This window comes from Eschrichtius robustus, chromosome 10 (genome assembly GCF_028021215.1).
Source record: "Eschrichtius robustus isolate mEscRob2 chromosome 10, mEscRob2.pri, whole genome shotgun sequence".
Taxonomy (NCBI): Eukaryota; Metazoa; Chordata; class Mammalia; order Artiodactyla; family Eschrichtiidae; genus Eschrichtius; species Eschrichtius robustus.
This window is the reverse complement of record NC_090833.1, coordinates 47,047,948-47,073,243: the sequence shown is the minus strand read 5'-3', so window position 1 is coordinate 47,073,243 and position 25,296 is coordinate 47,047,948. Positions and strand designations below refer to the sequence as shown.

General features: G+C 39.3%; 1 protein-coding gene across 5 annotated transcripts in view; it reads left to right on the top strand.

Moving 5' to 3' along the window:
• Positions 1 to 25,296, top strand: part of TMC1 (transmembrane channel like 1) — a 374,801-nt gene that overhangs the window by 323,604 nt on the left and 25,901 nt on the right. For all 5 annotated transcript variants that reach the window (XM_068553355.1, XM_068553357.1, XM_068553356.1 and 2 more), the window contains 6 exons: positions 6,574 to 6,716; positions 11,493 to 11,637; positions 12,255 to 12,449; positions 15,004 to 15,183; positions 15,309 to 15,470; positions 22,651 to 22,779. In XM_068553355.1, the coding sequence (XP_068409456.1) occupies positions 6,574 to 6,716; positions 11,493 to 11,637; positions 12,255 to 12,449; positions 15,004 to 15,183; positions 15,309 to 15,470; positions 22,651 to 22,779 (954 nt within the window). The remainder of the gene's footprint in view (positions 1 to 6,573; positions 6,717 to 11,492; positions 11,638 to 12,254; positions 12,450 to 15,003; positions 15,184 to 15,308; positions 15,471 to 22,650; positions 22,780 to 25,296) is intronic.

Here is a 25,296-nt window from a genome sequence, read left to right as displayed (position 1 = left end):
CGTATGGTTTTTCTTCTTCAGTTTGTTAACATGGTGTATCACATTGATTGATTTGCGTATATTGAAGAATCCTTGCATCCCTGGGATAAATCCCACTTGATCATGGTGTATGATCCTTTTAATGTGTTGTTGGATTCTGTTCGCTAGTATTTTGCTGAGGATTTTTGCCTCTATATTCATCAATGATATTGGTCTGTAATTTTCTTTTTTTGTAGTATCTTTGTCTTTTTTTGGTATCAGGGTGATGGTGGCCTCATAGAATGAGTTTGAGAGTTTTCCTTCCTCTGCAATTTTTTGGAAGAGTTTGAGAAGGATGGGTGTTAGCTCTTCTCTAAATGTTTGATAGAATTCACTTGTGAAGCCATCTGGTCCTGGACTTTTGTTTGTTGGAAGATTTTTAATCACAGTTTCAATTTCATTACTTGTGATTGGTCTGTTCATATTTTCTGTTTCTTCCTGGTTCAGTCTTTGAAGGTTATACCTTTCTAAGAATTTGTCTATTTCTTCCAGGTTGTCCGTTTTATTGGCATAGAGTTGCTTATAGTCGTCTCTTAGGATGCTTTGTATTTCTGCGGTGACTGTTGTAACTTCTCCTTTTTCATTTCTAATTTTATTGATTTGAGTCCTCTTCCTCTTTTTCTTGATGAGTCTGGCTAATGGTTTATCAATTTTGTTTATCTTCTCAAAGAACCAGCTTTTAGTTTTATTGATCTTTGCTATTGTTTTCTTTGTTTCTATTTCATTTATTTCTGCTCTGATCTTTATGATTTCTTTCCTTCTGCTAATTTTGGGTTTTGTTTGTTCTTTCTTCTCTAGTTCCTTTACGTGTAAGGTTAGATTGTTTACTTGAGATTATTCTTGTTTCTTGAGGTTGGCTTGTATAGCTATAAACTTCCCTCATAGAACTGCTTTTGCTGCATCCCATAGGTTTTGGATTGTCGTGTTTTCATTGTCCTTTGTCTCTAGGTCTTTTTTGATTTCCTCTTTGATTTCTTCTGTGATCTCCTGGTTATTTAGTAACGTCTCGTTTAGCCTCCACGTGTTTGTGTTTTTTACAGTTTTTGTCCTGTAAGTGATATCTAGTCTCATAGCGTTGTGGTCAGAAAAGATGCTTGATATGATTTCAATTTTCCTACATTTACTGAGGCTTGATTTGTGACCCAAGATATAATCTATCCTGGAGAATGTTCCATGTGCACTTGAGAAGAAAGTGTAATCTGCTGTTTTTGGATGGAATGTCCTATAAATATCAATTAAATCTATCTGGTCTATTGTGTCATTTAAAGCTGTGTTTCCTTATTAATTTTCTGTTTGGATGATCTGGCCATTGGTGTAAGTGAGGAGTTAAAGTCCCCCACTATTATTGTGTTACTGTCGATTTCCTCTTTTAGAGCTGTTAGCAGTTGCCTTATGTATTGAGGTGCTCCTATGTTGGGTGCATATATATTTATAATTGTTATATCTTCTTCTTGGATTGATCCCTTGATCATTATGTAGTGTCCTTCCTTGTCTCTGGTAACATCCTTTATTTTAAAGTCTATTTTATCTGATATGAGTATTGCTACTCCAGCTTTCTTTTGATTTCCATTCGCATGGAATATCTGTTTCCATCCCCTCACTTTCAGTCTGTATGTGTCCCTAGGTCTGAAGTGGGTCTCTTGTAGACAGCATATATATGGGTCTTGTTTTTGTATCCATTCAGCAAGCCTGTGTCTTTTGGTTGGAGCATTTAATCCATTCACGTTTAAGGTAATTATTGATATGTATGTTCCTATTACCATTTTCTTAATTGTTTTGGGTTTGTTTTTGTAGGTCCTTTTCTTCTCTTGTGTTTCCCACTTAGAGGAGTTCCTTTAGCATTTGTTGTAGAGCTGGTTTGGTGGTGCTGAATTCTCTTAGCTTTTGCCTGTCTGTAAAGGTTTTGATTTCTCCATCAAATCTGAATGAGATCCTTGCTGGGTAGAGTAATCTTGGTTGTAGTTTCTTCCGTTTCATCACTTTAAGTATATCATGCCACTCCCTTCTGGCTTGTAGAGTTTCTGCTGAGAAATCAGCTGTTAACCTTATGGAAGTTCCCTTGTATGTTATTTGTCATTTTTCCCTTGGTGCTTTCAATAATTTTTCTTTGTCTTTAATTTTTGCCTATTTGATTACTATGTGTCTCGGTATGTTTCTCCTTGGGTTTATCCTGTATGGGACTCTCTGCACTTCCTGGACTTGGGTGGCTATTTCCTTTCTCACGTTAGGGAAGTTTTTGACTATCTTCATATATCTGAAGATAAAATATCTTCAGATATTTTCTCGGGTCCTTTCTCTCTCTCTTCTCCTTCTGGGACCCCTATAGTGTGACTGTTGTTGTGTTTAATGTTGTCCCAGAGGTCTCTTAAGCTGTCTTCATTTCTTTTCATTCTTTTTTCTTTATTCTGTTCCACAGCAGTGAATTCCACCATTCTGTCTTCCAGGTCACTTATCCATTCTTCTGCCTCAGTTATTCTGCCATTGATTCCTTCTAGTGTATTTTTCATTTCAGTTATTGTATTGCTCATCTCTGTTTGTTTGTTCTTTAATTCTTCCAGGTCTTTGTTAAACATTTCTTGCATCTTCTCGATCTTTGCCTCCATTGTTTTTCCGAGGTCCTGGATCATCTTCACTATCATTATTCTGAATTCTTTTTCTGGAAGATTGCCTATCTCCATTTCATTTAGTTGTTTTTTCTGGGGTTTTGTCTTGTTCCTTCATCTGGTACATAGCCCTCTGCCTTTTCATCTTGTCTATCTTTCTGTGAATGTGGTTTTTGTTCCACAGGCTGCAGGATTGTAGTTCTTCTTGCTTCTCTGGGAGAACTTTTAAAATATACTGAGTTCAAGGTTCTTGTGGAACATCCAAGTGGAGTGAGATGTGTAACGGGTATTGGGCATATGATCTAGAATTCCCACCATTAGTGTCAGTTGCGGATCACGGCACAAAAGGCAAACAGAAGTTTTCTTTACAGAAGCCAGCATAGTTAAAAAGGCAGTGTGGCATAATGAAAAGAACTCAGTCATGGGATTTAGACAGACTTGGATTTGAATCCTACCACATACTACCTGTGTGTTATTAGACAACCACTCTGAGCCTTTTATGCATGGATGGGCACCAAAAAAAACTGTCTACTTCACAGCATTTTGAGGGCCAGAGTTCACTGCCTAGGGTCCCATAGACAGGTAGAAGTTCATTCCCTCTGCTGAAAATGAGAGGCTCTGTGAAGGCTCAGCCCAGCTTCATTGTAATCTACATGCTTCCTAGCTTAGAACCGTATAACATCAGTTTTATAACTCTAGATCTGGGTTGGAGCAAAAGGAAAAGAAACTCGGAGGCGAGCAAAGCATTAGATGGAACTTGGCAAGTCTGGTTGGAGAGAAGGAGGGTGGCCGGGGGCTGGATCTCAGCATGTACCACATAAGTGCCAGGCTGGCTGCTATTCTTATAAAGTTGGTTGAGATTTGTTTTGGGTGTTGTTAGCCATCTCACTCCTTGCTTCTCTCCCATGTCCCGAGCGTATCAGAATTTAAATGATGTCATTCCCTATCTTTCATCCACACTTGAAGCTTTCTTTAACACTAAGGTATAAATGAGTGATAACAGCTCAGAGAAAAGTAGAAATATACTCCTACTAGTGTGGTACTACTTCCCCTTCACATACCCTCAGCAGGCACGGTTCACAAGTTATAGCTTCCTTTCCTATTAGTTCTGACTTCGCGATTTTTTTTTTCAAAATAATGGTCTGACAGTTAGTACAAACTAAAAAGGCTTACTAAGGATGATGAAACTCATTTACCATCGTGGGGATAGGATGTTGTCTTTCACAGTGAGTATTTATTTGTAGTGAGAAACACCAAAGGGATGGAACTCTAATATAATTTCAGGTGACACATACTTATAAAGGGGACATTTGCATGCAGAACTTTTACTAGGGGCCTCTGTAATCCAGTCTCCCACTCCATCTATGTATAGTATTTGGCAAATAAGTTCTCGATAAAAGTTAGATAAATAAATACATGAGTTGATTCCTAGCGACTGCATCATCAAAGCATTCTCATAGATGTGTGTCGGTTTCTGTGGACTAGACCAGCTGCAGCATTCAAACAGAAATTAGAGTCTTGGTAGACAATGTGCAAGCATGGAACCTAGAGTTGGACAGGAATTTTCTGTGCTCATTTGAAACTTGGCTCTGACTGTGGTTTCTCTGTCACAGATTTTGGGATGGGAGAGTGCTCCCACAGGGAAAGCCATGTGCGCTGACATGGAAACCGAATGGAACCTTGGCTAGGCTAGGAGTCGTTGCTATTTTAGTCACTTCCAGATGTCTGCTATTGGAGTTTTAAGGGAAAGGGAAAGATGTGTGGCGTGTGGTGGGCCACAGGGTGGAAGGGGAGGGGAAGACCTCTTTTAAGCCTTTCAGTGTGTTTAAAACCACCCCTCAATATGTTACTGAGATGGATTGGATAAGGCTTTTAAAAATTGTGCACTTCAACAGTACCTCCTCTCTTGTTTACATGCTTCACTGCATATGTAGAAATAGACCAACTGAAGAAACCTTTGCGAAGTAATCAGGATTCCAAAAAAAGGGCTCTTACCCCCATTGGTTGTGATCTAATATTTATTAAGTGCAGCCATTGAACATATGCTGAATGACACATACACCAGGTGAGTTAGCTGCCCCAGAAGCTACTGTGCTAACCTAACAAGCTCACTAGATGTTTGTTACATATCTACTTTCTCCTTTCATGTTATTTTGGAGGTGGCTTTTAATCCCCATACTGTCATTATGAATTAGAAAAAGAAATCAGGTTGTAATATTTATGTATGTGAAGATGAGGCCCTTTGAAATCTTTTCCAAAGGGGTGTCTAGATCCTTTCCAGGAGGTCCTGGCACCCACTCTGAACCAATCCAGGGGTCCAGGGACTTCTTGTTTCTTTGTTTTGCTGGGTAGATATGGCATTAGTATGATACAAGTCCTGGTAGGCAAAGAAAGCATAGGAGAAGCAGTATAGCACAGTGGTTAAGCATATGGATTTGAATTAGGCAGACCCCGTTCAGGTTCAGACTCTGTCACGTACTAGCTATGTGAACATGGACAAGTTACTTAACTTCTTTAAAGCTCAGTTTCTTCATCTGTAAAATAGGTGTAGAGCTATTGAGTCTTTTTCAGGTGGGGAAGTGACGGTAAATAACACCCCCTACCTTGTCGATCCAGGTTGTGAGCTAACCAGAAATAAGACAAAGGGTTAGACAGATGGAGGTCAACATGCCATCTTTATTATTGTTAAAGCTGATATTAAAGAATATGGCATCTTTTTATGGGCAAGCGGGCTTCAGAGGCAGACCTTCCTACCCAGCAGTCCTAGACCAGGACAGGATGCCCCTCACAGGGGCAGAGCACAGCATGGGATCTCAAAGGAGGAGGAAGAGTGGTGCCCCACATCATCCCCATTCCTCATCCATTCTCTACTATCAGATGAGTTTCTCCTCCCTGGGGTTAGTATGAGGCAGTGGAGAGGGGATGGGAGTTTTACAGTTATGGTTCTTCTCTACATGGCAAGTAACAAGTGTAGAGGAAAACGATTGCCCCCAACGGTAGCCACTTCAAGAGGGTTCTTGTGAGGATTCTGTAAGAAGAAGTAAGGTGTTCAGCACATGCTACCTGCTCAAAAAAATTTATTGATTGATATTATTACTGCAATTATCTTCTCACTTCACAAAGCATAGTAGTTTTAAGTTATTGTCAGAGAGATGAAGTCAGAGAGAAGCTGGGGAAGTAGATATATAGTAATACAGAAACAATGCTGCCAAGCTAAGAGTGAAGAACACAGTGAATGAGAGAAGGAGAGAAAGATGAAGACTATTATAAGGGAAGCAACATCAAAATATGCCATGTTCTGTGTATAGAGAGCAGTTACTCAGGTGGCTTTGGAAGATGGTGATAACAACCCTGGCAGGTAATTTTTGGGAAACAGCATGTAATTTCATGAATAAACATGCTTGTTAGGGGATAATAGTCTTGATGAATGGAAGGTTGTGCATATTGGTTCCAATGTCATCTCACCTGCTCCTTGTTTTTGCTAAGTGTGAGCTGAAATGTGGCCTCTGTGGCTTATGGAGAACCAATCTAACTGTGGCTCAGGTGACTGGAAGTGGAAACCTGCCATGACACTTTGAGGAAGCACGTTTCAGATCCTCCCCCCAATATTAAGCAGGCTCTTAAAATTGTAAATTTAATGACACCATGAAGTGTGTTTTGATGTTTCAATCAGTGGGCATTTCACGGTAATGGCTCCACAGCTGAGCAAGCCTACATTTGGTTAAAAATTTGGCCTATTTAGAAGTCCCTGAATTTCAAGTAAACCAAGAGGCTGTCAATCAATGTGGCAGCTGAAACAGTCACTCCATGAAGCAAAACAATAGGGCTCATGGCAGAGCCATCTCCCAAGTTTGAAAATTAATGCATTTTGTTATTCCTCTTAGAAGTCGATCTTTTTTCTTTGAGTTGCTCTTCACAGCATCTGTTAAGTGGCTTTGTTGTTGGATTTTAGGGATTGGCTCAATATTCTGTCCTCTTTTATGGCTATTACGACAATAAACGAACAATTGGATGGATGAATTTCAGACTGCCACTATCCTATTTTCTGGTGGGGATCATGTGCATTGGATACAGCTTTCTGGTTGTCCTTAAAGCGTAAGTTTCATTGGTCTCTTGGGAAGCAAACAATGATTTCTGGAATCAAATGGAAAAATTAATTTGAGAACTGGATTTTCTTTTTTTTCTGTTTCATGTCTAGAGAATGCAGAGTATTTAAGAGATAAAATGTGGTTTTAATACCTACACTAATGTTAGACTATTACATCTCCCAAACAAAAGGGTTGAACACAAGTGCCGGACTTTGATCATCTCACTGGGTCACAGTGATGGTTGCATGCCTACCCTGTGGTTGAGCATATTTTAAAATTGTGCTTTTTTGTACTTTAAGGTGTGAATCAATGTTTCAAACAAGACAGGGGAACAGCTGCTGACCCCTCTTTTTGCATACAGAAAGGTTTGTGACTTGCAGAATCAGCTCAATAGATAGAATCTGTTGTTCTCTGTTCATTAAAACAAACAAACAAACCCAGAATAATCACTCATCCAAAAAATTTCAGCTGTGTAATATAGCAAAAACAAATAGCCCTCAACGAGACCATCATAATCAACTATATAGTCATGTTTTATTTTTGAAGAAGATTTATTAGAGCATGGTAAAGAATTTCATTGGGGAACTGATGAAAGTGCAGCTCATTTTTTCTCCCTGTCTGAAATATATTTTTAAAACCTCACTTGAAGACACTGCAGAAACCTAGCACAGTCATTTAGGGCTACAAATAATATGAATAATCCATCCTTTAGCTACTTTTCTGAACCAGTTTAGCAGGTGTTGAAACATCTCAATTAAAGTCTCCACCCTTCTATTTAACTATGCACAAGGTAAATTGGCCTTTTGCTTCATTGCAGGGAGGGACCTCTACCTGGGGGTCCAAGTCCTCTTGAGCAGGAGCTTTCTGGAACAGTCTGTGGCATGCTTTGTGTCCTGTCCCCTGCCAAACTTATTGGTTCCTCCAGAGAAAACTATTATGCTTAGTATTTAAGCCCTTTCAGGGGCTTCCCTGGTGGCGCAGTGGTTAAGAGTCCGCCTGCCAGTGCAGGGGACACGGGTTCGAGCCCTGGTCTGGGAAGATCCCACATGCCGCGGAGCAACTAAGCCCGTGTGCCACAACTACTGAGCCTGCGCGTCTGGAGCCTGTGCTCCGCAAGGGGAGAGGCCGCGACAGTGAGAGGCCCGCGCACCGTGATGAAGAGTGGCCCCCACTTGCCACAACTGGAGAAAGCCCTCGCACAGAAACGAAGACCCAACACAGCCAAAAATAAATAATAAATAAATAAATAAATAAAGCCCTTTCAGGACTTGAAAAAGGCCTTAATGGAGATCCCATATCCAAAATCTTTATCTACTTGTCCAAGTGTAATCAGAGACCCTAAGTATGTAAAGTATCTGTCTACCTGATAAAGTACTACCACATTCCAAAAAATCTAAGATATTTCTAGTCTTTTGGCCATTTTGATTTGGCAAGACTAAAGTCAAGGGTACAGTTACATTACAGAGGCCTTGTGAGCATCGTTTCCATGTTGGTCCTTTAGTCTCCATAGTCACTGAGGAAGCATGTCTATGGATGTCCAAGTCCTCAGCTTCTTTTAGTGACTGTGCAGAGGCTACATACCCTAGTGGGCTCTTGAGCCATTCTTCATGGAATCAAATACCAGCTCTAGCCCGTTCTAAAAGAACTTTGACAAATTGTTCAACTGCTCTATTTTCCCATTTCTAATAGAGGTGTAATAACACCTTGATGTTAGGATGGCTATGAGGACAAAATGAGTCAGTACATACAAACACTTAGAACATGGCTGGCATACGGTGATTGACAAATGTTGACTGTTTTATTAGGATTGTAATTCATAGGCTTATTGAAAAACCAAACAAAGCCAACATGGTAGGAATTGAGGTCATATGATAGCGCCAGCAGTAGGGTAGTCACATATGGTTATGTAGTTATACATTAATAGATTTGCACATTTATTATAATAATTTTCTGGCAGATGAGTGTAAAGCATCTAGAACAGCATTATGCAAAGAGCTATAAGACAAGGTACATATAATTTAAAATATTCCAGTAACTATATTAAACAAATACGTAGGTGGAATATATTTTAATAATATATTTTATTTAACTCAATATATCAAAAGTATTCCTTCAACATATAATCAATCTAAAATTATTATTGAGATATTCTCTGTCTTTTTTTGGTACTAAGTCTTTGAAATCTTATGTATATTTCACACTAGTTGCATTTCAAGTGCTCAGTAACCACATATTGCTGGTGGCAAACTTATTAGCTAGTGCAGCTCTACAGGAAATGGCAGCTTTTCCTGTTAGCTCAAAGATGCCATTTAGGATAGCTGTAGGGCACAAATTCTACATTTTCCCCCTCAAAGTCATCCATGTTATGCCACCCAAACCAGCCTGATTTTGGTCCCTCCCTCTGGCAGGGGACCTTTGGTTGTTCATTACCAGATTGGCAAGTAGTTTAAGCTCACTGGCCTATATGGCAAGACAATTCCAAAGCGATTTATGACTCCTACCCCACTCCTCGCCCTGGGGGCAAGGCTTGGTAGAAGAACAACTGATGAGATATAAATGATTGTTCAGAATCCTATATCATCTCTTTCCCCCACCACTCGCCCCAAACAAATACATTCTTGGAATAAACATGAGTGGCTTTATGGGATACATGACTCAAACCAAGGGAAACTAAAACTGAATACTGAAATCAACTAGGCAACTGGTGGACTTTGTCCTCTTGCCCATATTCTTTGTTTTCAGCATCCTCATCCATAAAAGGGAAGCAAATATCTATACTTGATTAATTAATAGGGAAATTGGAAGGAAAATTAGATAGATATCCAAGACAGCACTTTGAGGTTTTAAGTTAGGTTGACTAACTTTGTTGACCCAGGAATCTCCTGGCTTTAGCATTGAAAGTCTTGTGCCCTGGAAACCTACTCAGTCCCTGGCAAAGCAAGACCGTTGGTCACCCTTCCTTCCTCCACTCTTTCCTTCCTTCATTCCTTGCAAACTATATGTTGAGGTAGTTTCTCGAAAATATAGTTGTTCAAAAATATAACCCCCTTGAAAAAGGAGGAATTTTTGTTTAAGTATGTACACTTTTTTTCTCTACAGACAAGGAATGGAGCTCTACGTGAAATATTTTATAGCTATCAGGGCCATCGCTTAGTAAAAATGTGTTGTTAGCAGAGGTTGTCTTCAATATCCTTCCTTACTCCTTTTAGTATTTCACCCCCTTTCTTGTCAATTCCCACATGCTAGATGTCCCCTGTTTGCTTGTCTGGCTAGAGCTCCCTTCTCTGGAAGGCTGTCTACAGCTACAGAGTCTTGCCTGTGATAAAGCTCCATTCAAGACTTATCTGTCAAGTGGTCAGTTTTACTTGAGGCCCTGCCCTTTGCTCAGTGACAGTGCAAAAAGTAGTGATGGCATCTTAATCAAAAAAATCATTTTCTCCCTAGGTTAAACCATTGGAAATGTTTGATTTCAACCCTTTTTGACCTACAAAAAGGTACTTTGTATGGTTCAACGTATCTCATGGTGTCCTAGCTTGGGTACCAGAGTGAAGTCAGAAAACCTAAGCCCTTGACCCACCCCTGTGGTTTACTTCTGTATAATGGCCAGCAAATCACTTCATAATTTTATCCTTCAGCTTCCCCAACTGTAAAAAGAGAATAACATTAACTACTGTGACTTCTTGTTAAGTTTTTGAGAAGGACAAATATGATAATACACATCAATACCATTTGCAAAGGGTAAAGTGGTAGATTGATGTAAGGAATAATTATTTTTGGTTGTTTTTCAAACACGTTAGCCCATCTGAAATATATAAACCTCTGTAAGGAGTAGGACTAAACAGTGAGGGAATTTAGATGACCTTAGAGATACCTGCCAGACTACATTGTCAGCTTATGTCACTGTACTCCTTTCTTTTTTCAGTTCTATATCACTGCAATATTTAAACAACTAAAACCTTATGGGACCATTTTACAATATATATCATATAAAATTTTAATTTTGCTCTTTATAGTGGTAGGGGAAAAAAAGGAAATGGAGTAAGTGGAATATAGATCTTTAACCGCTGAAGTAAGTAAATGTACTTTAAACTGCCCAAGCAAAAAAAAAAAAAAAAAAAAAAAAAAAATTAAAACATCACTGATTAGAATATATGTAACCACTTGCTATTAAAGTTGTATAAAAATCTTGATTTTTGGTCAAGAGTTGTCGAGTATGGAAAAATTCCATGCATTCAGTGTAATCACTCTTTGGAAGGAGATTCTAAGGGGAATTGGAATCTGTGAAGGAGTTTCCTGATCCTACCTGGGTTAATCCATCCCTAGGCTTCACGGGGTCTGGAAACCAACTAAAATTGTGTACAACAGTTTAAGAGTCTATACATATGTTTTTCCTGATGAGGGTCCTGGTGGTTTTCATCAGATTTCTAAAGAGATCCTTATCCCACAAAAGTTTCAGAGCCTAGTATATGACCCTAGGAAAACAGTTTAGGAAAACAAATAAAAAATACGTAATTTTATATAACCTGTTTAATTGTTAAAATCATCAATGGTTAGTAGTCTTAATCTTGAAGGCCTGGAAAATGAACAGCTTAAAAAATTAAAACAAAAAAAATTTTTTAAATAAACTTTTATTTTCTGGTTATTAGAACAAACTTGTTTGAAAGTATATGTCTTTTAGATATTGCTTTTCCAATTTCCCTATAATTATGATGTTTTGCTATTCCCTAACCTCTCCCTTTCTGCTTGTATTCTGGCTGCTGGATTAAACTTCCTGTTTGTATAGGATGACCAAAAATATTGGTGATGATGGAGGTGGTGACGACAACACTTTCACCTTCAGCTGGAAGGTGTTCACCAGCTGGGACTATCTGATTGGCAATCCTGAAACAGCAGACAACAAGTTCAATTCTATCACGATGAACTTTAAGGTAAAGACACCAACTTCAAGAGCCTTTTCTTGGTATTTCTAAGAGTAAAATTGGAGCCGTTCCAAATGGTCTAGGTAGCAAAGTATCTTGACAATTAAAAGAAAGATTAACTCATCATTTCTTCCTACCAGGATCTGGGCAGGGTTCTGATTATGACTGGAAAATGATTGATGACCCATGACAGCACTACTTCTCTCTAAATTTGGTAATAAAACAATGCCATTGGCTTGAAACAGCCAACCATTAGTAATCAGAATCAGATATTTCAAATAATAGAACAATGCTCGCTAATTATTTACAGGAATACATTAGCCCAATATTTTAAATGACTCTAAAGTATTATTTTGTAGTTGTTTTAAAAAACCGTATTAGAAGAGACTTTAGAATGAAGACTATCTTAGTAAATATGAGCTCAACCAGAGTTTGTTTGTAAGAATTCTTCCTTCTTTCTCTTACTTTTTCTCACTTGCTGGCAATATTCACCTGGTTTGTGGAATCCCAGATTCAGTTTACATTTTCATTCCTCACTTTCTGATGTTTGCAGAAATAATTCCTGAGTTCATGATACTTTTTGTAGCTCAAATATTTCTTTTTTTTTCTGTTTTGCCTGGGTACAGGAAGCTATAATAGAAGAAAGAGCAGCCCAAGTAGAAGAAAACGTCCACTTGATCAGATTCCTGAGGTTTCTTGCTAACTTCTTCGTGTTTCTAACACTTGGCGGGAGTGGATACCTCATCTTTTGGGCTGTGAAGCGATCCCAGGAATTTGCGCAGCAAGATCCTGACACCCTTGGGTGGTGGGAAAAAAATGAAGTTCGTCTCTGCATGCTTTTTATGTGCTTAGAATCTGACCTTTGAGACTTTGTGGGTTGTGCTTCAATGTTGGGACACGAAATACGGCCACTCTACCTATCTCTGTCATCCTGACCTGAGAGTGAACCAACCTCGGCACACATGTCCCTATTCCAGCCTTACTTCCAAATCTGTCTACTGTCTGTTTTTCACTTTGTGACATTAGGGAAAGGTAGAGTTGGAAGAGAGATTAGAGCACATATTCCAACCAGTACGTTTTGTAGACAGAGATAATGAATCTCAGATTAGGTGATGTGTTCATGGTCTCAGAACCATGGAGAACAATGAGAGTTAAAATTTAGCAATCTTGATTTCAAGCTCAACACTCTTTCCATGACCCTATGTTGCTTTCTCTGTAGATCCTGCATCTGTCTTTGAAAGATCCAACTGTCCCCTGAATTCTTTGAAGCAGCAATGATAAAACCCTGGGTTCTTATGTTTATTTCACTGGAAACATTCAGATTGCCTCCCCCACTTTGGGCAAGACTGGGCCTCTCTCTGTTTTTCACTAGCAGCCTAACTACTCCACCTCCTCTTCTTACCCTATTACCTCCCCCTCCAAATGCTATTCAAATGAGGAAGGCCAGCTCTTTGACAGGAATTAAATATTATGATTACGATTTGTCTTCAGGGTATCTGCCCATTTAGCAGGTCCAAGAAAAGAGGTCAGAGGTAGATATTTAGAATCAGGAAATCACTGGTCATGTGTTGTTTCTTGGGTCTGTTCCCTTTCATAAAATGTTCTAGAATACAATGTGGCATCATTTTGAACTTGGGCATTTTCAGTGTGTGGAGATTTAGGCGGTGGGAAGTGTAGATTTCCCACACTGAAACTTCTGCAGAGTCTTGTAGACCAAACAGATTATGAAGTCTTCATACGCATAGAATTTCCTAGAAAAATCTTGCACAGAAAATGGTATAACCTACTTACAACAAAAGGCTCCAAACAAAAATATTCTAGGTATTTCAGAAGCAGTAACACTGAAGATGGGAGACCATACATTTAAGAGACTATGATGACATAGACATTTCATGAAAACCTGTAAAACAGAGAGTCATTAGGTGGAGTTATTTTACTTATTGAAAACAAAGGGGAACCTCAAAGCATTACTAAGTTTGCTTTCAAAATTATCCTTGCAGTTATGATAGCATTTATAGGCAAAATTATCATGCCACTTTGGTCCATGTTTTGTACTGATCATATTTTTGTATTAATAAACCACAGAAAAGGAGGGATAATTGATTATCATCAAAAGGGTCACTCTTTGTAAGTACATGTTTAATATCCATCTTAGGGGACCCCTGATTCCTAGGGGCCAACAAAGGTAATAATGGGGATTCATGAGAAACTTTACAAACTTGATGAAACAGAATTTAAATTTACCTTATATAAGATTGCATAGCTCTGCCAAGATTTTACTTTAGGCTGGAATTATATCATGCTGATTTTATATTATGTCATGCTGACTTTTAGCTCCTGCTGGTCATACTTATACAATGTTCTTAGTCAAAAGGGAAAAACGTATTGACAATTATTTTCTAAATATAGTTTGGTAGTTCTAATCATTCAAAACATGGAGTCTACCGGGGGGAAATGGGAAATGTTCAACAGTGACAGTTTGAGCCAAGTATTCAGGCAAAGACATTGCAGAGTCACCTGGAACCTTTTTTAAAACTTTATTTAAAGGGTTTTTTTCCCCCATGATAAAAGTAGTACATGCTCTGTATTCTTTTCCTTGGCTTAATTTATCCTAATAATATAATCGTAAGTGTGCCAATCAATCTGGAGATAAGGGCCACAAATTTCCAGCTTGTCATATTTTCATTCTCTCTCTCTTTCTCTCTTTCATAATTCTCTTACCTTTGGCATTATAAGCCAGTTCTTCATTTTTGAAACTTTTCTGCCTTGGCTTTGATGACATTATGCCATGTATTCTCCTTTTGTTTTTTCTGAACGTTCTTTCTGTTTTCTTTGATAAAGTCGATTCCATTTTCTTTCTTTCTTTCTTTCCTTTTTTTTTTTGCCCCTTATAGTTTGTATTCCTGCAAACTCAGTATTTAGTCCTGGGCCCATCTCAAGGAATTCTTCCATTCTAACTGATTAAAATAGCCCATGTGCTGATGATTGCCAAATTAGTATTTCCAGTTTGGACCTCATTCCTCAAGCAGATCATTTTCCGTTTCCTTTGGAAATCTTGTTGTGAAGTGCAGAATCAGTTACCATGTATAACAGTAAGTGTTCTCTGCATAGAAAGTAACGTAAATCGCATCCCTCATTATACTAGGAAACACTATTATTACTGGCACGTCCACAAGCTCACGCACATGTACATCTTGAAAATATGAGTTGAATATTGTCTCTTGTTTTAATAAGATCAAATTTTTAAAATGCATGAAATAATTTTAGTCTTATAAAATATCAAAGGAATCTAGCTGGAATCTTGCAAATTTGGAGGAAAGCAATAATAATTTTTAAACACCATTAACTTGGTTCACCCCTTGTGTCTTCTTGTAGATGAACATGGTCATGTCCCTCCTGGGGATGTTCTGTCCAACATTGTTTGACTTATTTGCTGAATTGGAAGACTACCATCCCCTCATCGCTCTGAAATGGCTCCTGGGACGCATTTTTGCTCTTCTTTTAGGCAACTTGTATGTATTTATTCTTGCCTTGATGGATGAGATTAACAACAAGGTAAATCTTGTGTCTGGATTGTCCTTGCCATCAGCATGTTGTTAGATTCCCAGTCTCAAGATTGCCAGAAATGCCTTTGAAATCTCTGTTGTCTTCATTTTTGTTTCCATTACTCTGCTTTCTAGATTGAAGAGGAGAAGCTAGTAAAGGCCAATATTACCCTATGGGAAGCCAACATGATCAAGGCCTACAATGCATCACTCACTGGAAATACCACTGGGCCACCCTTTTTTGTGCACCCTGCAGATGTACCTCGAGGACCCTGCTGGGAAACAATGGTGGGGCAGGTAATGTCACAAACAGAAGTGCATAACAGTTAATGGATTAAAAAAGAGCAGGGTCACTATTTCTTCCATAAGCGTGGCCTGTTTTTTATTGCTTATTAATGAAAATAGCTGAGACTTATTGACTGTTCACCATATGCTGGCTGTGAATTTCATATATATTATCTCTTGTAGTCCTCACATGCATCCATTCAGGTAAGTAGTACATTTACACCCCTTTTACAGTTGCAGGTAAAGGAAGGATATTTTTTTTTTAATTTATTTATTTATGGCTGTGTTGGGTCTTCATTTCTGTGCGAGGGCTCTCTCTAGTTGCGGCGAGTGGGGGCCACTCCTCATCGCGGTGCGCGGGCCTCTCACTATCGCGGCCTCTCTTGTTGCGGAGCACAGGCTCCAGATGCGCAGGCTCAGCAATTGTGGCTCACGGGCCCAGTCGCTCCGCGGCATGTGGGATCCTCCCAGACCAGGGCTCGAACCCGTGTCCCCCGCACCGGCAGGCAGACTCTCAACCACTGCGCCACCAGGGAAGCCCAGGAAGGATATTTTAAAATGGTCTGAGGAAACGTTTACTCTCTATCTGTGTTATAATAAAACACCCAGATTTAGATACAACCCAAGTAAATATTTAAGTGGAACTCTAGTTAGTGTTACCTTTTTTCCATAAAAAAAGAAAAGATTCTTTTGGGAGCATACACTAATACTCATTTCAATAATGTTAATTTTTGTCAAATAATTGCCCCTTAAGCATGAAAGGAAATACTATTTTAGGTTTGTTGTTTTCAGATGACTGTATAAATGACCCCAGTCCAAGACTAGTGGTATTTTAGCAGATAAAAGAGATAATGTTTCATATGGCTTTCTGTTCAATAAAGGGAAACCAAACCAAACAAAAACAAAAAACCTACTTCAGGTCTTTTATTTCTATACAAATCCAATTTATATTTTGAAAAGCCTTTAATTTTATCTCATTAGAATTGACATTCCTCACGTGCACTTCATAAACTGATTTTGGACTTTGGTTCATCCTTGATGGACAGACATTTTAAAATATGTCATAGTGCTTCTGTCTGTCAGACAACAGTTCAGTTTCAGCAGTAATGTGGTCTTTGGGAAATTATTTGAAATAATTTTTTACTGTGTACTTATTTTTTTGTAAGATAGATGGAAAATTGAAAGTTAGCATTAGTCTATGAAACTAATTTAAACAAATACAGATATCATTAGATGTCCTCAGCTTCAGATACTCATCTGACTTAAGCCACTCATCTGTGATTTCAATTGTGTGAAAAAGTAAGGAAAATGTATATAATGCTAGACAGACATCACTGAAGACCAAGTCCAAAATGTATGATATAAGTAAGGATTCTATTTTATTTTTTAGGCTTTTAGGGACCAGATAAACCCTTCCCTTTCCAGTTACATGTTATTAAATACTTGATTTTCAGACATGCACATTTCATACACGTTTACAGGAACATACTATGTATGCAATAATAAATGAAATGAAACCTGCCTGCACTTGGTAGAGAGATGCTTGTGATACACAGTGTGGTAGACAGAATAATAACCCCTCAAAAAGGTCCATGTTCTAATCCCTGGAAACTGTGAATATGTTACCTTACATAGTAAAATGGACTTTACCAATGTGATTAAGTTAAAGATCTGGGGATAGGAAAAATATCTTGGATTATGCGGGTGAGCCTAACAAAATCACACATACTTATAAATGGGAGACGAGTCAGTCAGAAAAACTGGCTGTGACAGTGGAACCAGAGGTTGGAGAGATGCGCTTTAAAGGTGGAGGAAGGGGTCGATGAGCCAAGGAATGCAGGTGGCCTCTGGAAGCTGGAAAAGGCAAGGACACAGATTTCGCCCTGATGCCTGCACCTTGATTTTAGGCTTCTGAACTCCAGAACAGTTTATGTTTATGTTGTTTTAAGCCACTAATTGTGTGGTAATTTCTTACAGCAGCAATAGGAAGTGAATACACAGGAGTATATGGGTTTCCATGTTTTAAAACTCCTTGAAGCAAAATCTGGTCACGGCACTTAACACAAGTCTGTTTTATCACATCTAGGCTGCTCCCTAAATCTTCAGCAAGAGTTGAGAGAAGTGAAAAAATATAAAGTGTAGTTTTCACAAACTCAAAGAGTTTGAGATATTCTCTTATGTACATCCCAGAATGCAGACTGGCATGAGGGCTAAGCAACCTACCCTTTACCAGGCAAACACCTGTTAAACAAGATTAATAGAACTGGGGCTTCCCTGGTGGTGCAGTGGTTAAGAATCCTCCTGCCAATGCCGGGTACACGGGTTCGATCCCTGGTCCGGGAGGATCCCACATGCTGCGGAGCAACTGGGCCCGTGTGCCACAGCTGCTGAGCCTGTGCTCTAGAGCCTGTGCCACAACTACTGAACCTGCGTGCCATAACTACTGAAGCCCGCATACTCTAGGGCCCATGTGCCGCAACTACTGAGCCCGCATGCTGCAACTACTGACGCCCGTGCACCTAGAGCCTGTGCTCTGCAACAAGAGAAGCCCCTGCTCCCTGCAACTAGAGAAAGCCCACACACAGCAACAAAGACCCAACACAGCCAAAAATAAATAAACAAATAAAATAAAATTACAGCAGATTAAATTGTGTTGAGTAATATTTCACTAATAAAAATAAAAAAAAAAAAGATTAATAGAACTAACTGTAAAGAATAAGGTGGAAGCTGCTCACTTCTGAGGCAGAGGCAGCAATTAATTAGACATGAACGTCATGCAATCTAGAATACTTATTTTCTGATTATGCAGAAGCTTCTGGGATGCTCCCACACACACTGAATTAAAATAAAGAAAAAATTATTTAATTCTTCTTCTTGGGAGCCCTTGTACCATGCTGCTTATCTTGTCCTTTTTTTTTTTTTTTTTTTTTAAATCCTGTCTCTAGTGGTTTTCCTTGCTTCATCATCTTTTCTTACTGCCATTTGTAGTTGGGTTTCCCTTTTCTCTTTCGCCTTCCCTTCTCTAAATGAACATTCAGCGCTTGTGGGAAAGTCTGCAGGAGCGGCAGGAGGGAAGGGCTGTGGTTCTGAAACATTTATTTTACCCACTTTTAAAACAAAGTGATTCCAGAAGAAGTAGTAAAAGGCAGCTGCTTTGCATGGAATGTTGGAGATATACCCCCAAAGACTTGTTCATTGTTCTATGAGAACATTCCAGATATTTTCTCTTCTTCTCCATGGATGCCCTCTGCTCTGTTTTTCCTCAAGGATACTGTGGGACTTAATCTCTCTTTGAATTTGAATATAGGAATTTGGTGGCTCCTTTATCTCTCCAGGGAATCTCAAGATGTAGTCACTTAGTCTCATCTCCAGTGACATTTGATAGGTAGGCAGCAGAGCCATTCTTGGGAGATCGCTCTTTGAAGCTATATACTTAGGTCTGCATTTTGGCAAAGGAGAGGAAGCAGACAACAGTGACAGTAATAGCTCACATTTATCGAATGCTTCTTGTGTGCCAAGCATTACCTCCTTGAATTTTTAAATTACCCTCTGAGATAAGTTATATCATTATCCCCATTTTATAGATGAGGAGACTATGACTTAGAAAGGTAAAATAATTTGCTCGAGACCTTAAAGAAAGTCAATGACAGGAGCCCAGATTTTACCTACAAAGTCTGATTAGAGTTTGTGTCCTCCTCCATAGTGCTGAACCGTCCTCCAGAAACGTAATTAGCATCAACACATACTCCCAGACTCCTGCCATGGAATATCTGCTGTCTGTGGCCCTTTGTGATGCCCCGTCTCTATTATTTTCCCTTCACTTGCTAATGAGCCTCTTAGGTTTGCTGATCAAATACATGTCAGGAGAGTAAAGTGTGAGGTGTGGAGTGCAGTGCTCTGCAGAAGGCCTGTGTGGAGGCCATGCTCCCATCCTAGCACGCTAGGAACTGGAATTGGATGATGTTCCCTTGGTGGGCTGGACCACCAGTTTTGGAATTTCCTTTCTTATAAAGCAGTGTATCCCTTCTGTGGTATGTTAATAAATATTTTTACATTTTAATATAATGTTTGAATCCTCTTCTGCTATTTTATGTGAAAGTTAGGACATTGCTTAGGAAAAATATTGTATTTCAACCATTGGGATGAGGGTGCTTAGGAGGATGTGGAGGACTTCAAAGCCACTCTGAAATAGTTTCTTACTAAGGAAGTCTTCCCAACCTGGTGGTGGAAACCTAAAAATATCCCTCACAGCCTACTTCTAATTCATGCTAGTTATTAGAATCTGAGCTCAAATTGCCTGGGGAATGAAAAGGAGAATAAGAGTAGGGAAGAGAAAAGTTATGTTCAGAGATAACCGCAGGAATTTACTATCACTCAGTCGCTCACTCCATATTTATTGAGTGCAGGCTAAGTGTCAGGTGTTGTGCTAGATACTGGAGGTGCAATGCGGAACAAAGGTGGACCTGGTCTCTGCCCTTGTGACAATTACAATCTCTTGGGAACAAAGCCATTAATTAAATAATTATACAACATTTGCAAATTTACAATGGCAACAAAGCACTACAAGAATGCAATGCATGCAGTCAGAGAAGCTTGCCCCTAGTCGTCGAGGTGAGGGACTTCCCTAAGTTAGTGATGCTGTAGTGATGCGTATTAGTTGGTGTAAACTGAGTCAAGAGGTGAAGTAAGATTGAGTAGCATGAAGACCACATGTAAAGACCCTATGGCCTAAAGAAGTATGGAGTTTGAGGGTATGAAAGAAAGCCAGTGGGACTGGAGTAGAGAAGACAAAGAAAAATATGGAGAGCTAGACAGGAATCAGATTATACAGACACATGGATTATGCAGAAACCTCACACTCACCTTTGTACTCCAGCTGTTGCTGCAGCAAACGACTGCATGCAGCTGTTACAAGACAGTATCTCAACTGAGTTGTATACAGATTCTCACCTTTACCCTGCTTCCCTGCTGTCACCAAGTGAGACGTTAATACCACATGGGGCCATCCCTGACTGATGGGAATGGGAGCTGGTGGATCAATACTCCCCTCTTCTGTCTCTTGGGTGGACAGATCTGAGACTTATTCTATATGGCTACTCAGCGGGTCCCCAGAAGAATCAAGACCCAGTTGCCCCAGTAGGGACAGCTTTTAACACTCTCCTGGGTAAAGGTTTTCTCTCCTTTCCTGTTTCATTCTTTTCCATCTCCACTCCTGTTCTTTGATAGCACTTCCCAAAATATACTACTGGCTCACAGGCACTACTTTTGATGGGAACTAATGCCAAGATAATTTTTTTACATTTATAGTTTAAAGTTTTCAGTATATATTTTTTAGCTTTTAATATACTTATATTATAGTTAACTACTGTTTATGGTGGATGTTATACACCTATTTACAATAGTAGGAGTTATTTTTTAAAAATAAAGTATATTAAAGTTAAAAGAAATATTAGGCAAATAATATTTCAGATGGTACTTGGACATGGCAAGAATCGTGAAGGTGGTACACGACTACTTGGAGTTTAGGAAGCACTGCTCTGAAGTATGGGACTGGAAATTAACCAGATAACTGCTAGTCAAATGGGCCTTGCCCTATGATGTAATTCTTTCTCACTAGTTATTTTAGAGGTGAGATTATATAGGTAGCTGGAAATAAAAACCAGAAGACTTCTTTTATTATAGAAGAACACTGTATTTCTGGAAAAATATGTCTTATTAGATATTCCGTGTCTTCAATCTTAGGGCACGAATTATTGGGAAGGAGCAGAAAGGAAAGAGCAGAGGAGAACGATCATAATGAAAATTTATAATTATATGTCTACTCTTATATTTATTGCCTATTGTTATAAGTTCCATGAGGAAATAGTGAACTTCCCCTCTAACCCACAACATACACATTTTGCACGTAACTTCAAGTCCACACCACTGAGGTAAAAAGTTTCTAATTTTCCAGATCTTTTCTATACATTCACATGTTATGCATATACATATATACATGCATGTATATATGCATAGGATTTTTTGTTAACAAGTGGGTTCATGCTACATATCCTATTTTGTAAATTTTTAACAATCCATTTCTTATCAGAGCATAGCATTTGAGCACTTTTTAAACAAGTTTATTGAGATATAGTTCACATACCATACATCTCACCCATTTAAAGTACACAATTCAGTGGTTTTTGGTATATGTTCACATTGTTGTGAAGCCGTAATCACAATAGCACTTTGTTTAAGAGCTCACAATATTCTGTGGTGTGGACACCCATTTTTATTTAATTAATTTCCTCTTGAGTATATTTGAATTGCTTCCAATTTTGATCTGGGAGAAACAATGCTTTCATAGTTATATGTATAGATTTGGACATTTGTGCTAATACCGCCATAGGATACATTTCTAGAAGTGGATTTTCCTAATCAAATTCCACACACTTTAAAATGTGATGGGTCTTCACAAACGTTCCCCCCCCTACAAATGTTGCACCAGTCTAACTTTCCCTTCTAACTGTCAGTTTACGACAGTGCCTATTTCACCACACTCTCACCAATATGGAAAAGCATGGATTTTAAAATATTTATCACTCTGTGGAGCAACAACTCATTGTTTTAATTGTATTTTTATAATGTGGGATTTAAGTATTTTTGAATGTTTTAATTAACTGTATATTTTCTTCTTTCTTATTTGTGCCGTTTGCCATTTTTTTCCTTACTGAATTGCCCATCTATTGTTGTACTGATTTGTAAAAGTTTTTAATGTGTTAGAAAAACTAGTTCTCCATCATATATGCCACAAGTACTTTTTCCAAGCTTGTCTTTTCATTTTATAAATAAAAAATGTATTTTATAAATAAATTTATTTTATTTATTTTATTATCTGCTGTTTGCCAGATTCAAGTTTTAAACTTCTGTGTTGTCATTATTTTCCTGTTTTGTGTTCTCGTGTCATGCTTATAAAAGTTTCTCAGTAGGAAGGCTTCTGATACAGTGGTTTTGGCGCAGGAAATAATTATTTTTAGACTAATAAAATAGGGGTAAAACATTTTTTACTTGCTAGATATGCCTAACTAGTTTCTTTACCATTAGTTGCAGTTTTCAAGTTAATACTATTTAGAAAGCATGACAAATTCGATGTTAACTTTAGGACCATTTGAAGGGAGAAATGCTCCTTTTAATACAGATAATATCTCAACAGGAATTTGTGCGGCTGACCGTTTCTGATGTTCTGACCACCTATGTCACAATTCTCATTGGGGATTTTCTCCGAGCATGTTTTGTGAGGTTTTGCAATTACTGCTGGTGCTGGGATTTGGAATATGGATATGTAAGTGTGATATTCATTTTTCTCTTATCAGATTATTCCTTTGTGCTTAGTCATTTACGTATACCATGCAAGAAGAAGAATTTAGGAGGTGGGATTGTCTTTTAGATGTCAATAAATGAAGACCAATGAGTATAGTTTTAATTCAGAAGGGGGTCAGACTTGAGTCTCATGGCTTGCAATAGTCTAGCAAAAATAGATTCTAGTAAAATTACAGATGGCTAAAGCAGCAGACTTCAACCTATCTGTTAAAATGGTGAACTAAATAAATCTTGGCCCCATAGTCAGCTCCCTCCCCATGAAGCTTGCTGGCATTTCTAGAAGCAGGGCAAGATGAGTAGTATCAACTGCACATTTTCTGTTTGCTTTGAATTCTACTAAGCAACTGCTGGACACTTATCCAGTGCATCACTGTGCAGTACGCCGGGGGGACAAAGGAGTCAATGAATACGCTGCTTGCTTCATAAAGCGCACAGTCTAATGAGAGCTCAGCAGAGACGCAAGCAGGGGGCTCTGAAAGGCCCAGGGTACTGATAGGGCTCTGGCAACTGGTGGAGTAGAGTTCCGGCAAGTTGATTTCCTTCCCCACAACAACAGCACAGGTTTCTCTGAGCCCCACTGGTGTTGATTCCATCACCAGCCCCCAACTATGCTCAACCCCAGATCCCCCCACAAAGTTTGAGAGTGGCAGCAAAGCACACATCTCTCTGTCCGCCTTTTGCAAATGAAACTGTCATCTTGGGAAATAGGACCTGAGGAGTTGATGGTATTGATACTTATTTGCTCAAGTATTTCCAGTGGCTTCTAAGTATTTAGAATGAATTCCAAATCCCCGTCCAAGGCCATCAATACCCTGTGTGATCTGCTTCTTTTTTTCTCTCTGAGCTCATCTCCTACCACTTTCGCTCTTGCTTTGTAAAGTCCACAAACACTGGGGGTCTTTCTTATGCTCAAACACAAGATGCTCCTTGCATCTGCCCCAATTGTTCTTCCCTCTAGGGGTGCAGGTTCCTAGAATTTGCCAGGGCTGATTCTTGTCATTAAGGACTCACCTAATATGTCACCTCCTTTGAGCTTTTCTCTGACCTTGCAATCTAAGGTGGCCCATCAGGCACTCTCTCTTTCAGCACAGTTTTATTTTCTTTATACGACGTATAACTATTTGACATCTCCTTTTTCGAACGTGCTTATTATCTGTCTCCCTCTGTTGCAATGAAAGCTCTCTGAAAACAGAGGCCTTGACCTCATGCTTAGGGCTGTGCTTGTCACATGGCAGGTGTTATGTTGGCTGGCTGCACTGGCTGACTCTGTGTTGAACCTCCGCATCCTAGCACCATCAAGGCAACGCCGTCTACTGACAGAACTCTGCCTGCTTCCAGGGATGTGCCCTGGAATCAATTCTGCCCTAGTATTCTTTTTTTTTTTTTAAATTTTAATTATTATTTATTTATTTATGGCTGTGTTGGGTCTTCGTTTCTGTGCGAGGGCTTTCTCTAGTTGCGGCAAGTGGGGGCCACTCTTCATCGCGGTGCGCAGGCCTCTCACTATCGCGGCCTCTCTTGTTGCGGAGCACAGGCTCAGCAGTTGTGGCTCACGGGCCTAGTCGCTCCGTGGCATGTGGGATCTTCCCAGACCAGGGCTCGAACCCGTGTCCCCTGCATCGGCAGGCAGACTCTCAACCACTGCGCCACCAGGGAAGCCCTGCCCTAGTATTCTTGAGCTAATGATGTTTCTCTTCTCACCAGTGAAGGGATATCCTTCCCTGCTGGGCTTCCTCCTGTCTCATGCCCTCTAGTTTCTGGACAAGTCCTACATTCAGAGCTGTTTTCAAGACTCCAGGCTAGATCCTCTACCTGGCTACCTGACTTTGAGATTGTACCTTTTATTAGGTCATCTGTCTCTCTCACTGAAAGTGTTTCTTGGAGGAGCCAGAAGCAGTTAGGTCATACTGTTTGGTGGACGACGGTGAGGTAATGCTATAGATCCAGAATGCCCTTGTGTTGCTTTCCCATTCCCTGCTATGAGGTATTCAGCTGGCTTGGTTTCATTTCTATTTTCCTTGCCTGATTCAGCTCTTCTGAAGCAGACATAAAAGTTGCCATTTCTTTCTTAGACCATCACTTGGCTTATGTTTGCCTTTTATCCCTAACTGCTTTCTTCTTAAGTGCTAGAAAATTTTGCTTCAAATATGAAGTCAATATAACATGACCTGGATGCATAAAAGCTGTAATTATATGACCGTAATTTATTATTTATTGAGTGCTGGCAGTGCTCTTGGGTTAGAACAAAGTACAGGAAAAAAGACAAGTTCCTGTTTTAGGTCAGACAGAGTGAATTTGCTTCCATGTTACCTTTGGAAGGCTCATCAGAGAGAAGCTCAGCAGCAAAACAAGTTTTAAAACATTAAGGTTGGATGATGGATCTTTGATATGGATCTTATTATCACTGACCCACCAGGTGGATAGCTTACACAGCTGAGTGCCTGCTAGGTACAAACCATTATGAGCAAACCTCTGTGCC